The 12,830-nt window shown below is 41.0% G+C and overlaps 1 protein-coding gene across 1 annotated transcript; it reads right to left on the reverse strand.

Annotated features, from left to right (window-relative positions):
- Positions 1–392: 392 nt before the first annotated feature.
- ppp1r1c (protein phosphatase 1, regulatory (inhibitor) subunit 1C) lies at positions 393–10,590 on the reverse strand. Its single transcript, XM_069658053.1, has 6 exons — positions 10,344–10,590; positions 8,508–8,565; positions 5,963–6,000; positions 5,623–5,677; positions 2,406–2,606; positions 393–693 (listed from the first exon to the last, which is right to left on the reverse strand). Exons 1-6 carry the CDS (start codon positions 10,422–10,424, stop codon positions 638–640), a joined length of 489 nt encoding a protein of 162 aa, XP_069514154.1. The 5' UTR covers positions 10,425–10,590; the 3' UTR covers positions 393–637.
- Between the last annotated feature and the right edge of the window lie 2,240 nt (positions 10,591–12,830).

Here is a 12,830-nt window from a genome sequence, read left to right on the forward strand (position 1 = left end):
TGTGAACATTTAGTCTCTCCAGGCCCACATGATAAAAACACACACTCGATCACAAACACACACAGAGACAGCTGTTAATGCAGTGGCAGGGGAGGCGGATCTTCAAACAACAGGGTCACTCAGATGTGAGGAAGGCGCTTCACGTTATGTGAAACAGAACATAATGTCCTCTCTGAAAGCTTTCTTTAGACTCCTGATGTACGTGTTACAATTTAAAGCTCACTATCAAACAAGTAAAGGTCACAAAAAAGACAAAGAAGCCCCCCCAGATACAAAACGTTTTTGTGTATTGGCGTGAAAATAAAGGATTTAAAACAATCTGTAAAGACTTTCACTAAAAGATGAAGAACACTCACACATCCCGTAAATGTTTCAATATAATACATCTTTATTCACAAGCAGAACCTCACCAACAAGACCTACAGTAACTTAAATCCAGACTTAGTACATTAAACTAAAATCTCTATGTGTGCGTCTGTATGTGTGCGTGAAAGAGAGAGACAAATCAAAGTGTACAGTGTTAATGTGAAGCACAGGAGTGAAGCAGTGATGTTAATGGTGTCGGATGAACGGCGGTGAGTAGGAGGGGGAAAGTTGGTTATTGTGAGACAGAGGGACGTTAAGTGAGCGAAGGTGGCTATCGAGAGACGGAGTCCGGGCTGGATGCTTCCTTTTTGTTGTCACATGACAAATCTGAGAAAAAGGGAGAGAGGAGAGGAGAGGAGAGGGGGTGAAAGAGGAGAGGAAGATGACAAATCGTGCAAAGACAGAGAGGGTGAGAGAGGGTAGTTAGTGCTGTTAGTAGTCGTTATTATAGACATGTTAACATAGAGTGAATTATTAGTAACAGTCTGAGTGTGTAAGGTGTGCGAGTGTGTGTCACAGTTTAGTGCCCCACCCGAAACTTCATACTATGATGCTATTAAGTTAGCAAAAGCAGCGTGTGAGAATTTAGTATGTGCAAACCTCAGTACAAAACCGGTACGTTAATCACGGTGAAAAATTACAGAACGCAAGCAGTGGACACCTTACTGCCTTAAATATCCCATAATGCAATGCAGTAGGGATGACTACAACATAGCAGACCACCAAGTTCCAAACCAATATGATCACCTGGCTATTTTTCTCAAATCTTCAGGAGCATCGGCACATTTTTCCATGCGGATGAAAAGGTAACGCCCTCATGCCTAAATATTGGTAGGACCACATGGTTCCACCACAAGTTTGGTTAGACTGAGACACCAAATCTACTTAGGTAAGTTAAGAAAAATAATTTGGTTTGGGTTAAAATAAGTACCCTTATTTCTGTGGGTACATACGTGACATAAGTGAAGTTACGCGCAAAACTAAGAAGTAAACGTTGATTTTTGTTTTCATGTGGACTTTGCACGATTGCCACTTTATCCCTCTTTATAATATGTCACCTGACTTCCGCTCTTTGTCCTGAAATAATAACGATAGCCTCTAGAGGTGACCCTCTTGCTATAATCTTAAAAACGACCTTTACATAGTCGTATTCATGCAGACTGGTTCTTACAGAAATCGGCACGCACAAACTAAGACAGCCCTTGTGTGATGTCAGTAACGCTTCAATTAAAGTGTAAGTAAGATTTCTCTTTGCAAGGAGGCTCTCAGGATATACTCCTGTTTATCTGCACTAAGGTATGTTGAACAATAGATTTATATATCGGCTATGTAGTGCTTTGTTTGCTAAGAGACTAAAAAGCTTCTTAATTTGGCTTCATTAAATTCGATGGTTTGTCTGTTATTAAATTCTATCAACACATTTTATTTATTATTTGAATATAACTAAGAAAGTATGTTCTCACGTGGTAACTTTGTGAAGATTTTCGTGGGCAACATAATATGGTTCTTGTTGGTTAATAGTCTGTATAATTTCACACTAATGTGTGTATTTAGCCCTTTTTACACTGCGGTTCTGCTTCAGCGTTGTAATGAAGCTTCGCTGTCATGCAGCCTTTGCCATTTTACACTGGACCAAGCACCGGTGGCGTAAAGCCACCCCAGCGTGTGTTTTTACAGAGCGCTTCGGCGTTGCAGAAGCAAAACCTGCGTGAGGTGTAAAGAAACAGCGCAAGCTTGAAATACACGTACACTGCGCTGTTTGCCCTGCCGGCTACGCTGTTTACACTGACGCTGTTTTGTCTGTGCTTCGCCATGTTACTACCTCAGATGCCTCCGTGTGTTTTATATAGAAGACGGAACGTAATAGAGGCATAATAATCCTGCCTTGAGCTGGCAGTGTATAAGTTGCTTTTGATGTGTGTGTTAAGCCGTCAGTCTTACTCCTGTAAGTAATGTAATAACTCTTATTTTATCCTCATCTGCATATTATTATATGTATATTTCTGGTGTGCATATAATTCTGTCTAAAAGCGTTTTACCCCCTTCACTGTCGCTCTCTGCCACTCCTCTCTCCTGATTGGCTAACACCAGACTCGCCTCATTCCCATTGGCTTCCTCTTGCCCATTGTGATTGGCCCACAGAGCGCTGGCATAGAGCTGTGCCGTGATTGGGCTCAGCTGGCTGTCTGCCTCACAAAGCCCCGCCCCCAGAAGGTGTTGCTCCACCTCCAGCTGAAGCTCTGAGGAGAGAAGAGCGCCTCTAGTGGACAAATGCTTCAACTACAGACATGCTGCATTAAAGCAGGGAGAGCCCAAAATAACAAAGGTAAAATTAACTTTAAGTTTGAATTGTAATAACTTATAATTTAAAAAAAATGAAGATAAGCAAACACTTTTCCTAACACCTTAACAGTTTATTTTTCTTTGAGATAACAAATCTTGTTTTCTCAACCTAAGTAAGAACTAGGGATGGGTATCAACCACCAGTTCTTAAAGGTACCTTTTGCATTGCTCTGTGTGCAGTAAAGCAGCTACAAAACAAAAGGACAGAAAATCGACTGACTGTATTCATTCATTTAGGACACAGTTAACATCGGTTTTAAAGCTCCTGTGAGGAACTTTGGGTTTGTGTTGAAATTGGCGCCCCCTGTGGACAAAGCCGTACCTCTTATCTCTTTGCTGATTTTGTCCTGTACATGCATAAAAATCTCATCCTGCTTTCTTTAACAGTCACATGTTTGTGTTGTCCACATTATGTAAATGCAGGAGTTTGGTGCATAGGCAGTAACTCATGAGGCTGTTAGCTAACTGGCCTGCACACACACGCACGCATGCACCCACCCACACACACACACACACTCAGACAGGATCAATAAAAGAAAAGCTTTTACTGTCTCCACTTCCCGGAACAAACTCAGTGCTCAGTCACTTATAGTGAGCTCTGCACTCACACTTATATGTATGTTTTTATTCTTTCATTTCCCCCGAAGCGTGTACCTTTAACTTCAGACTCATTGAAACAGACATGTCCGTCTGCATGTGTGTTTGGAGTTTTTATACTCTGTGGAGAACAGGAAGGCGTTGCTCCGTCAGCCTCTCTGAACTATTGAGCTCAACACAAAGGCTTCAGCAGCTTGCTCTGACTCTGTAACAGTTTATGAATTATTCAGAGCAGGCGATGATAACAAAATGACAACAAGACTGTTAGAGATAAAAGCAATGAGGGGAGCTCTGTGGACAAACTGTGGAGGAAAACTGAGCCGGGTTGACAACTTTTCCTTTCCAAACAGAAACTTTTTTTTCTTACAGATCAGTACTACTGTATATTTACTATTGCAAAGACAATATGGTACACAAATTATATAAAATAACATAAATGGTAGCCCTGTAGCATGTTTTTGGGAGCACAAATGAGCCAGATAAAGAGAATTAATCATGTCGATCTACTAATAATAATAATCAAAGTACTAATCTAAAAGATTTTCATTTACATAAATGTCTGTTAAGTCACTATCTATCTATTGAGCCTATTGCCCACTGATGCTTTGCATTTACAGTATATATTATTTTTATGGACTGGGTGTCTGGTGCGACTCTCACGGAAAAAAGCTGCGCCCAGTTAGTGATGCGTTTTCCATCAGCCAGCAGTGGTTGGTCTGCCAGAGAGGGTAGGCGGAGCTAAGCGGCTGCATTTCCGGTCTCTGCAAGTGTGGCGATTAAACAGTAATCTACTATGGCTGAACAAACAAAGAAAAGATGGATGACTACAGATACAACTTCAACAATAAGTGAAAATCCAAAGAAAAAGAAACAAATTCGACGCTCACATGAAGGCAAACAGTCTGAAAAGGAAAGCGACCATCAGCGAGGAAAATCAAGAGTTACAACCGGAGCCAACCGTGGACGTCACACATGCAACACTGTCTGGATATCTGGGTATAAGTGTGCTACTGTTTATCACAATAGGTGCCGCCAAAGAACAAAACTGAGATCTTTGAGATTATTAAGTATTTTTAAGACTCATTAGTTCGGTGCTTTTCAGCTGTAGTGAGAAAAAACCTGCAAGTGCACACTGTATGCTCACACATACACACATGCTCACATTTACAACATGCTAGAAATTATTAAAAAGTTGACATAGTGGATAAAAGGCACAATCTGTAGCTCTTTGACCATATACATTCATGGTGCATTCAAATAGATAAAATGAGTTTGACTTCAGCAGGAAAAATTACCTTTGGTATGCTAACTAACTAATTATCAAATTTTAAAAAGTATAGAAAAGCTTTACACTAGGTGGAGCTGGATCGTTGTATCAATTTGAAGGAAAAAGTGACAGGCCCATATGTATCCCTGTTTGATATGTCCGAGAGTCAAAGTGTCAAACAACACATGAGCGATCATGACTTAGACTAAATCCCATCACCTCAATTATTTTTTGGCAGAAATCTAAGAATTAATTTGTGAAAAGCTGAGAAATATAAGAAATTATGTTTGTTTTCTGGGGTCAAAAATGCTTTAAAAAAGTTTTCCCATTACTCATGACACAGAACAACATCAAGCACGTGAGCTAACCGGGGCCCCGAAAATCATTCGGAGTTATCGCCTCATCCCGACCACCCCCGTCACCCTGCCAGCTGAACCTTCTGATCTGAGCTGAACAAATATTAAAGGCAAAAAAAAAAAAAAGCAGAAGTTGGAGTAAAACCAGAAATAACTACAGATAACACAGAGAAGCCAAACAATGTGTTATATAACATAACAAACAAAACGTCCATACAGAAAACAAACATAGGAACCATAAAAGTGAGGAGAGGAGGGAGGGGACGGCTGCGTACCGCCACATGACATTAAGACCTTAAAGTACAAAGAGTATGAGGAGAAATTATTAATGATGTCTGCTTTATGGGATCTATGAAGAGCTTGTTGCTAATACATTACAGATCTTTACAGGGACTTCAGCAAATGATTCTCTGCAAAGTCAATCTACTTTTTTGCCATGTTTTCCGGGTTAAATTTTATTGATTTGTTTTTGTTTTTTTCACGACATCCTTTACTTTATTTCCTCCATATTTCTGCTCTGCCAGTATCCCACTTTAGAGGCATCATTATAATGATAAGCTGCAGACAGGCCTGAGAAGCACCAGATAAATCCTGCTTATAGTCCTCTTCTCAGGGGCAGGTGCATTTTCCATCTTTATTTTGCGAGGAACATTTTTCATACATGCATGGTGAGCGTTTTGGTGCTGTGTTTACCTTTCATGGAGGGCGGGGCGTAGGTGCTCTGCTTCCTCTGAGACGCATCTGCAGCCTGAAGAACGAGATGAGAAAACCTGATTTCCCTACTTTTAACATAAGGTCAAAACATGAATGTAAAGTTGAAGCTTTGTTGCTTAAAATTGAAAATGAATCTGCGATAGGAGGCTGAGCAGTTCCTCATCTTTTTAAAGAAACAATACGTTTTTCATTGATGGTATAAATTATCTTCTCTCTGAATCTCTGCTTTAAATTTTTAATGTCGTAAGCTGTAACACAAAATGTCCAAAACTCATTCCCTGACACTCCCTGCATCTGTCATAACAACATGAAAACAAACCTGTGACTCTCCGCTGGCGTTGTGTTGATCTCCCACATCTGCAGGAGAGAAGAGACAGCAGCATTTATTGTTGCTTTTCAAATTACATTGATGAAGACATAATTGCTGGTTTTTGTTCACATCGGTTTTAGGGGTGAATGAAACACTGTGTACCACACTGGATTTGCAAAGTGGTTGGGGTGGAAGGCAAGCGTACAAAGTGCAGGACTGTCACATTTAAGGCCGCATGTTTGTGTCTTCACTCTGGTCTGTGGTTACGTTTAGGCGACAAAACCACTTTAAGGTAAGTGAAAAACTGTGGTCTCATTTCCATACTGCTGTAGTTACAGGTAGATAGTGTATTGCGAGATTGCCTATGTTTGCACAAAAATAAAAAACATCTTCACTAAACATTACACTGTGTATGTTCAATATCCACATTTTTGCAACCTGCCAGGTACGTTCATTAACATTTCTTAACTGTGTTATAGAAAATGTAATTTGGTCTGTTTCCCTCGAAACTCAATTTTTCAATGTCAACAAATCTCATTAAAAAAGAAAAACTTCTTTGTGGTTCTCAGTCTCATCAGTTCCTCCTGAAGATGTTACTCTTTAAGAAAGACTCACAAACACATCGTTTGAATTTAACCAAGGAAACTCCTTTAAACAGCCGGCCCCTTCAGGAGGGACAAAATACATTTGTTTGGGTCTATTTTTAGAGGCTGTCTCGTTTGTTGTCTGGGAACCAGATGAATGTGTGAGCTCATGTTTTATTTGCTTTACAAAATGTGTCTGTCCTCCTCCTGTTCAGGCAGATTTCCATCAGACCCCATTCAGGTCGGGCCAATCGCAACACAATAGCTGTGTCCCAATCCAGGGGCTGCAGCCTTCGAAGGCCGTATTTGAAGGCCGATTGCGTCACAGAAGCGCGTCGAAGGCTGTCCCAATTCAAAGGCTCCTACAGATGCGGCTGACAAATGCGTCCTCTGTTTCCCGGGCTGCGAAGGATCCATCGCATGCATCCTTCACAGGCCGACATATCCTGAGATGCATTGGGCACCAATTCAAACGAATAAGCTTAAATATTTAAATATACACGTAAATGTAAAAGTTTATAGCCTTACAGGTGTTTAAAAAAACAAAATGGCCCTTGAAACTATTTATCTTTAAATAATCGATTAAAATACTTCGTTATGCTAGCTAGTTAGCCTGCTAGCTACCTGTTGCTAGGCGACAGGTGCAGCGCTTGGTGACGCAAGGGTAAGGGCAGGAACAGCTGGTGACGCAAACAGGAAATGCTCCGTAGACCAGACTGTCTCGTTTAATTTCGGCTTTAATGGTGGATGCAGACTTTGAATGGAGCATCCCCCGTAGACTGCCTCCTTTGAAGGCCGCAGCCAATGGCCTGGGACACAGCTTTTAACTGCTGTTGAGACGTTTTTGTAGAAACCAAGATGGCTGCCACCAAGGTAATTTCTGAATCTATCTCTTCAGTATCAAACAAACTTGATAGTAGTTAACTTGACTGTTGAAGTGTTGACTTCTAAATAATGTCATGACAAACGTTGGTGTATTGAGTTAAACTAAAAGACTGAAAATGGAACTAGCCACCTAGCCTAGCAGCATACCCCGATGTCACATGACAGCAGGACTGAGTGTGGGATTGAGTCAAAATCAACTATATTAAGATCAAATGTGTGTATTCATGGTAATGAAGGACCATTATTTACCAGTGCAACTTCCCTCTAGCTCAGTGTTGTTGTTTTTATTCTCTGTGTTGAAATTTACGAGTTTCAAAACACCGACAGTGAGCTGGAGAACATTTGTGATTCACAGAGGCTGCTCAGTTAAAGTCGTACTTTACTTAATGTCCCTTAAAGGGTGGACTTAGATAGCATATCAGCCTTTATTAAAAGCTAAATGACCCACATTATTTCTGCAAACCACTGAAAACAACTGAACAAGTTGAGACACAACATCTGCTCTTTTAGTCTCTGTGAATATCTTTGTTTGAAGGTCAGGAGAGCACATTCGCTTCATGTTGTCAGAGCTGCCAGCTGCTTCCTCTCACACACTGTGCGTGCTGCAATATTAGGAAGGAAAATCCAACTTTTGACTTTCTTTCTAAATATTTAAAATACTGTATTTGTATCACGGCCTGTCCTTGTTTGTGTTTCCAGTCCTCCTGCTGTGTCTGACACCACAACACTCTTGTTCGCCGACTTCTTTGAGAAAGAGAGGAAACATGGCTGCTTGAAAACACCTCGGGCGCCTGCAGAGCTTTATACAACTACACTGTGAAAAAATGGAATCAGGCCGATTATTCAATCAGTCGGTTCCTGTGTAGAGGGATTTATAAGAGCTGAGAGCACACACACACTCCCTCTCTCTCTTCAGGCATCCATCAGTCCAGTCTGCACAGTGAGATCACTTACCAAAAGCTGCAGCACAAATCTAATAAAGGTTCCATTATAGCCGCTGCTTTTCAGCCCTCTCCATCTCCCCCTCTGCCTCTCTACCCCTCTCCTTCTCTCTCTCTCTCGCTTTATGAGTCGCTCTCTCTCACCTGTGCCAGGTTGTCTGTAGATCTGCAGAGTGGCAGGGGTTGGTCTTCTGCGTCGGATCTGAGGTAAACACACAAACAAACATATTTTAATTGAAAAAAAAATCAGTTTTGGTTGGACTTCCAGCTGCCCCCTGCTCCAGAACATGTGTGACTTCTGTTTCAATGTTTATAAAGGAGCAGCTCCTTCTGTGAGTGTATAATTTACTGTAATTATGTGGTTGGTTTAACACCTATTCTTTCTCTCTGTGTCATTGCATCTGTTGGTTTTACTGCCGTCATTCCCTGTGTTTTATCTCGACTTATTCCACTCTCAACGATCTATCTTTGACTCTGCACTTCCACTTAACACTCTCCTGAGAATAAGGCTTTAAAATCACCAAATCAGCACACTAAGGTCTTTAAAGATACCATACCAACTTATGGTCCCAATTATTACACTGTAAAAAAACCCACTCCTGTGGGAGACTATTTAATGAACCACCTGAATGCCTCTGTTTTTGGTTTGTTATTCTGACTGCCTCTTAAAAAAAAATAACCATACACTTACATTTTTACTGCCCATCTAACAAGCCCACATACTGAGCTGTAGCAAGCTGCAGGAATAGCTAACATTTACTAAAGCGCAACCATAAAACTGATTCATTTTTATCCCTTTTAAAATGCCGCCTGTAAAAGGACATTTTTGATACACTTTTCTGACATTAACATAAGAATCATGACCACCATGATCGCTATCCTTTGAGTCTGCTCTGTTGGCTAACAGTTCTTACACTGTGTGTAAATGTCTGTTGTCATCCTTGAAGGGGAACCCAGTTTACAAGATTGTATCTCATAAAACTGCTGTTAAAATGTATCTTTGACTTCTGTAAAAGTCGGCTTCCAACACACGGGCTCCCCGAACAGCCACAGAGGGGCCCTAATCTGTCACTGCTCATTACCAGCTTCCTTATTAAACGAGTACCTTCCGGTCTCGGCCGTCTAAACACTTCGTAAAGACGTCAGCAGAGCACAGCACAGCAAGCCTTACATAGAGAGGCTGTCTCTCCTCCCTGGAGCCATGTTTAAGCTTCTGTTTCTTGTTATACTGATGGAGCCGGTCACTTAGAGGAGAGTTACACCTCAGATGCTGTGAGGCGGTATTCATCTGCGGTGTTCTGAACTCATTTCCCACTTTTACAGAACAGCAGGATCCGCCAGTTAGTTTGATGTTTAGCATAATGCCCCTCTTAAACGCCCCCCCCCCCCAAGAGAGCGGGCGTGAACTTGTTGCAATCAGCTTCAAATTGTCCGTGAAGGGAGCAAATTTAACTCGAATTATGTCGCTTGGCCTTTCTGGATAGTCACATTTCCATCATCTGATAAACAAGGGCAAACTGGGAAGGTGGATTTTAAAGTTATTTTAGTGTTTCTGAGGCATTTTAAACTCTGATGGCTGCAGGAAAGAGCTCAGCATAAACCTCTATTGGGTGTTTTTTTAATCGTCAAATAGTTTTACAGCTCTCTCCTCGTCACCATCGTCTTAAAAACACATAAAAATACCAATTTAAACTCAATGCAAACACAGAGGAACACAAACCAGCTTTCAAAACACTCAAACACATCACATGCAAGGCCGCTCAAATATGACGGACCCACTAAACACACACCCTGACACCCAGATACACGCACAGCAGTTTTCATAGCAGCCACTTATGCACACATGCTGCTCTGCACCCACACACAGAAAATTCCAGACAAGACTCACAGGATCACAGATAGAAGCCCCATTCAGCCCTCACATGCATGAACCCACGTCCACCCAAACTCTGGGACACACACACATGCTCACACACTCACGTGTTCGGCGGCCTGTGGGTCCAGCTGTCCCTGCAGCGGAGGCACCGCAAACTGGATCTTCTTCGGACTGCTGGGCTCCATTATTACTGACTGAGAGGTAGAAAGAAAGAAAGACGGACAGAAAGAGAGAGAGAGAGAGAGAGGGAGAGAGGAGTGTATGTGTGTGTATGTGTGTGTTAGTCAAGGAGGGAGGGAGCAGAGAGGGAGGGAGTGGTCTCCTCTCGGCCGATGGGGTCCATTATCACTAATTGACAGACTCAGGGAGAGGAAGAATAGTGGACGAGTCATTGCAGCGCTTTTCTTAACATACGCTCTGATGCAGAAGGAAGTGGTGTGTTGATGTGAACATTGCTTGTGCTTTTAAATCTTGTGATGTTTTTGTGCACTGTGATAAACATAAAGAGGGCATTCACATGTGTTCAGACTGATTCCTCTTTAGTAGAACAGCTTACATGTATACTTTATAGACTGTACTGCTCGCAGACACATTTAGATTGAAAGAATATGTGAATATAATCAACCGGTTCAGAAGCAAATTATGTTGCAAAACAGAAAAAATATTGTTACGGTGGATCGAAGCCGAGTTATTAATCAGAGGAAAACGCAAAACACTTATAAAAACACATTACTATGCTTCATAGTTTGTTTGACATATTTTGAGGTGTAGCTGTTCTGCTCTCATTGTTTGTTCTGTTTGTCTTGTAAGCCCATGGTCCGCTGCATTTGTGCATGACACGAGGAAACAAACTGAAACTGTCGTAGAAAATGACAATATATTGAATTACAATTTACATTTTCAGGACTAACAATATCATATCAATTAAGTGTTGCTTTAATACAATGTATACATATTTTGTATTTTAATATTATTCATAAAAAAGATTTATCTCTAGAAATCAGTTGCTGATTGCCGTGCAGTCTGCTGATTTGAATATTCTTGCACAGAACTAATATCATACATTATGGATGTTTTAGATAAAGTCCTTAAAGTAACTATCTCAAACTTTTTCATTTAAATAAATGTCTGTTAAGTGATGAGATAACACAATGGCGATTGAGCCTATGGCCCACTGATGAAAACCTTTGCATTTGCAGTATATAGTATTTTTACAGACTGGGTGTCCCAGTAAGTGACATGTTTCCATCACCCAGCAGTGGTTGGTCTGCCAGAGAGAGTAGGCGGAGCTAAGCGGCTGCTTTTCCCGTCTCTGCAAGTGTTGTGAGTAAACAGTAATCTACTATGGCTGAACAAACAAAAAAAAGATGGATGACTACAGATACAACTTCAAAAATAAGTGAAGATCCAAAGAAAACGAAACAAATTGGACGCTCAGATGAAGGCAAACAGTCTAAAAAGGAAAGCGAGGAAAATCAAGACCAAAGGAGCCCGCCGTATCTGGTTAAATTGGGAAGAGTGATCTTGTTTTATCTGATTATCACCGGTGGAAGCCACAAAATTGAAATCTTTAACATTGTACCTTTAAAGCTATAAGTCTTCCTTATAATATTTTGATATTTTAAACTAATATAGCATTTCAGGTATACTTTAAACATAATTCAAACAGACTTAAAGTTTGATAAATGGATTAAAATGGACCCTACGCTTCCCTATTGCTGAACCATTCTGGCTGACAAAAGGGGGCGTGGCTCACAGTCCATTTTAGATCAGGTTTGTGCGTTTGGATGGATTTGGATAAGTCGAGTGATGGTAAGCACAGATCTGGACCATTCTTAAAAAGAAATGTCATCACATTTATATGGCTGGGGGATCTTGTCTTCATCATCAGTGTTATAATTTTGATGACAGAATGACAGAATAATTATCAAATGAGGCACCAGATGAAGCTTCTACAATGCTAACTTACACTGCTGACGTTTAGCAGGTATACTGTTTACTAAAACCTCATCTGAGTCACCTTTACGATCAGAATCAGCTTTATTGGCCAGGTATGCACATGCAAGGAATTTGACTCTGTTTAACGAGTATTTAAACATTAAATATTAAACTAATTTGTGAAAGCTACGTGAGACAATAGTGCAACAATGAGGAGTGCAGAGGATGCTGAAATATTATAAAAGATTATGTAATTCTGTTACAGACGGGTTCATTTACATGAGGTAGATAGTTTCCAGTATTTACAGTAAAAACAGTGTGCAGAGTCATGTCACATGAAGGATGATGTTTACATGATTAAAAGGTGTGTCCATACGATTATTTACAGGTACAGTATCCACTGTTGGTTTTGCATAGTGTTTATTCTGACGCTCTGTGACTGTTATCAGAGTGACAGCCTGCGGGAAGACACTGTTTCCGTGTCTGGTTGTTTTCCCACACAGTGCTCTGTTACGCCTACCGGAGGGGAGAAGTTGAAACAGTTTGTGTCCGGGGTGTGAGGGGTCTGCAGTGATGTTACCTGCCCGCTTCCTGACCCTGGAGTGGCATAAGTCCTGAATGGAGGGCAGGTCCGTGCCAATAATCCTCTCTGC

Source organism: Semicossyphus pulcher, unplaced genomic scaffold (genome assembly GCF_022749685.1).
Source record: "Semicossyphus pulcher isolate SPU_LCO1_2020_fin unplaced genomic scaffold, fSemPul1.0.p SCAF_12, whole genome shotgun sequence".
Taxonomy (NCBI): Eukaryota; Metazoa; Chordata; class Actinopteri; order Labriformes; family Labridae; genus Semicossyphus; species Semicossyphus pulcher.

Bases quoted from the DNA above. Each gene is read 5' to 3' on its own strand.
- ppp1r1c (XM_069658053.1), bottom strand. From the start codon at position 10,424: ATGGAGCCCAGCAGTCCGAAGAAGATCCAGTTTGCGGTGCCTCCGCTG. The intron at 8,566-10,343 runs GTGAGTGTGTGA...TGTTTACCTCAG, and splicing joins ACCCACAGGCCGCCGAACAC to ATCCGACGCAGAAGACCAAC. The intron at 6,001-8,507 runs GTGAGAGAGAGC...TCTCTCCTGCAG, and splicing joins CTACAGACAACCTGGCACAG to ATGTGGGAGATCAACACAAC.